Source organism: Acanthisitta chloris, unplaced genomic scaffold (genome assembly GCF_000695815.1).
Source record: "Acanthisitta chloris isolate BGI_N310 unplaced genomic scaffold, ASM69581v1 scaffold25041, whole genome shotgun sequence".
NCBI classification, from domain to species: domain Eukaryota; kingdom Metazoa; phylum Chordata; class Aves; order Passeriformes; family Acanthisittidae; genus Acanthisitta; species Acanthisitta chloris.
The window spans coordinates 12603-14763 of NW_008654659.1; the positions used below are offsets into that span (position 1 = coordinate 12603).

At 42.2% G+C, this 2161-nt stretch overlaps 1 protein-coding gene across 1 annotated transcript in view; it reads right to left on the bottom strand.

The window, feature by feature from the left end:
• The window catches only part of LOC103810721 (tissue factor pathway inhibitor 2-like), a gene marked incomplete at its 5' end in the record, with an annotated part of 4845 nt that extends 2689 nt beyond the window's left edge, over nucleotides 1-2156 (bottom strand). Inside the window, 3 exons of the mRNA XM_009083637.1 lie at nucleotides 1-65; nucleotides 1296-1475; nucleotides 1949-2156. Coding sequence (XP_009081885.1) covers nucleotides 1-65; nucleotides 1296-1475; nucleotides 1949-2156 — 453 coding nt within the window. The remainder of the gene's footprint in view (nucleotides 66-1295; nucleotides 1476-1948) is intronic.
• Nucleotides 2157-2161: the final 5 nt, after the last annotated feature.

Sequence of the window (2161 nt, forward strand, 5' to 3'; positions counted from 1 at the left end):
ATAGCGAGGCACAGAAGAGGAACACAATCCTTCATCCTTTGGGCTATAGCACAGCAAGGGACCAGCTTGGAGGGGGAAAAAAAAAAAAAAGAGAGAAATAATTACATAAATATAATCTGTTCTTGGTTTCTTAAAATTTTAATTGCAATAAATTTTGGGGATAACCAGCTCTTTTTCCCATTGAATTGCCGATGACTTCAGACTTACTACATCTTATTCCTGTGAGCTGTGAATTTGAGAAAGCGACAGACCATCCCAGAAAACAGGATTGCTCTCCCACAAGTGAAATTCATCAGCTTTACCCATTTGTGGCACCAATACATATGATGGCTGAGATATTTACATAGTCTTATTCCATATGTATAGGAATATAACAATAATTCCAGTGGAACGACCTCTGTAGAGGAAAAAAAGGCACTATTTTTCTATGATTTTGCCAGCTAATTCTCTCTGCTTGCAGCAAAAAGTACAAATCCCAACACTTTCCTCAAGAGAATCATGTTTCATTTAGCTTCAATGAAACAAACTCTTAGTTTTCCTGCTGTAGACCTTTCATCAATTCATTGGATGTGCAACAGTGGCATTAAAAATAATTCACCATTCACCTAAGAAAACACTTGTCAATCAGTCATCAGCCACAAATAACTGTCTCATCAAGCACTAATAGACCTTAGCCAGTGACAGCTTTTATACATTCTGGTAGATCTCTCTTCTTCAAAGAGTCCATCTTGCTCTGGATATTAACTTGGTGTTTAAGATAGCACTTAAGCTATAGTCACCTGCTCATAATTACCACCTCTCTTATTTAAAGCTCGTATGGAGAGACAGCAAAGTCATGTCAGGCAAAACACTTTTGTCGAAAGCTGCTCTGTCAAGTGCCAAGAAACCCAAGCCACCTAATACCATCACTCAGGCCTCAATTTTAGAAAGGCATTTCCACTTTACATTACAGCATCACTGCCCTGAATGTGACTGCCACAATATCTGACACATCTGACTCAAAACACATCTCTAATCTTATTATTTTCCTTCAGCTACACCTGTACAGCTCTCTAGAAATCGAGAAATCGGTTGGATGTAGCTGTGTGAATATTTAAGGTCACAGCACATTTGTTCTTTCAGTAACAGCTGAGAGAAGTAACACATCAAAGTTTGTGGACAATACAAACATCTGGTTCACATAACTCTTAAAAAATACCACTGTATGGGTATCTAGAGGAAAATATCAAATAAAGTATCATTGTCATATCACTTTCAAACCATCTATTTTATTAAAAATTTGGAGCAACCATTACTTTTTTGTGGCAGACAGTGGTCCACACAAGACTGCAAATCTCTGAAGTTATTGTCATTTCCATAACAGCCACCATAGATGAACTCCTCACATCTCATGGAGCTCAAGTTAAAGGCATATCTTCTCAGATAACTCCTGCAAGGTCCTCCATTAGCCTCCATCCGGCATAATTTGGGCACTTCTGCAGAAAAAAATTGTAATCTTCTGTAAAATCAACTCCTCATGATTCCCCTACCACACATGGTAGTGTTAGGCATAACGCTATTATTCTAGTTATAGGCAAGCCCCAGCTTATCCCACTTGCATTCTTTACTAAAGTGGGACAAGATTTGCTGCAGGAATCTGATGCACTGATTAGCAACTAGATGTAATATTAAATTACATTCAAAATATTAATAGATAAATTCTACATGCCATCTCACATGTCATGAGAAAACTCACTCTGGTCTCTCTGCCTAACATTGACACCAGCAAGAAGCTGCAACAAGCAGGACAGACATCAGTTGCACTCAATGATCTTAAAGTTCTTTTCCAACCTAAACAATTCTACGATACACCAGGTGGGTGCAAAGCGCCGCACATGCTGCGCAACCTCCCCAGTGTCCCCACAGATCCCTTCAAGCCCCCTGCCACCTCGGGTCCCTCCAGACTCACTCTTGATGGTCCAGCAGCTCTTCTCGCAGTCGTCGAGGGTGAGGAAGTTGTTGGCATTGCCGTGGCAGCCCCCGTAGGTGAACTCCTGGCAGCTCTGCGTGTACCGGTCGTAGTACCAGCGCGGCACCAGGGCGCGGCAGGGCCCTTCCTCGGGGGGCAGCAGGCAGGCTCGCTGCTTCTCTGCGGGACACAGCGCCCGGGGCTCAGACCAGC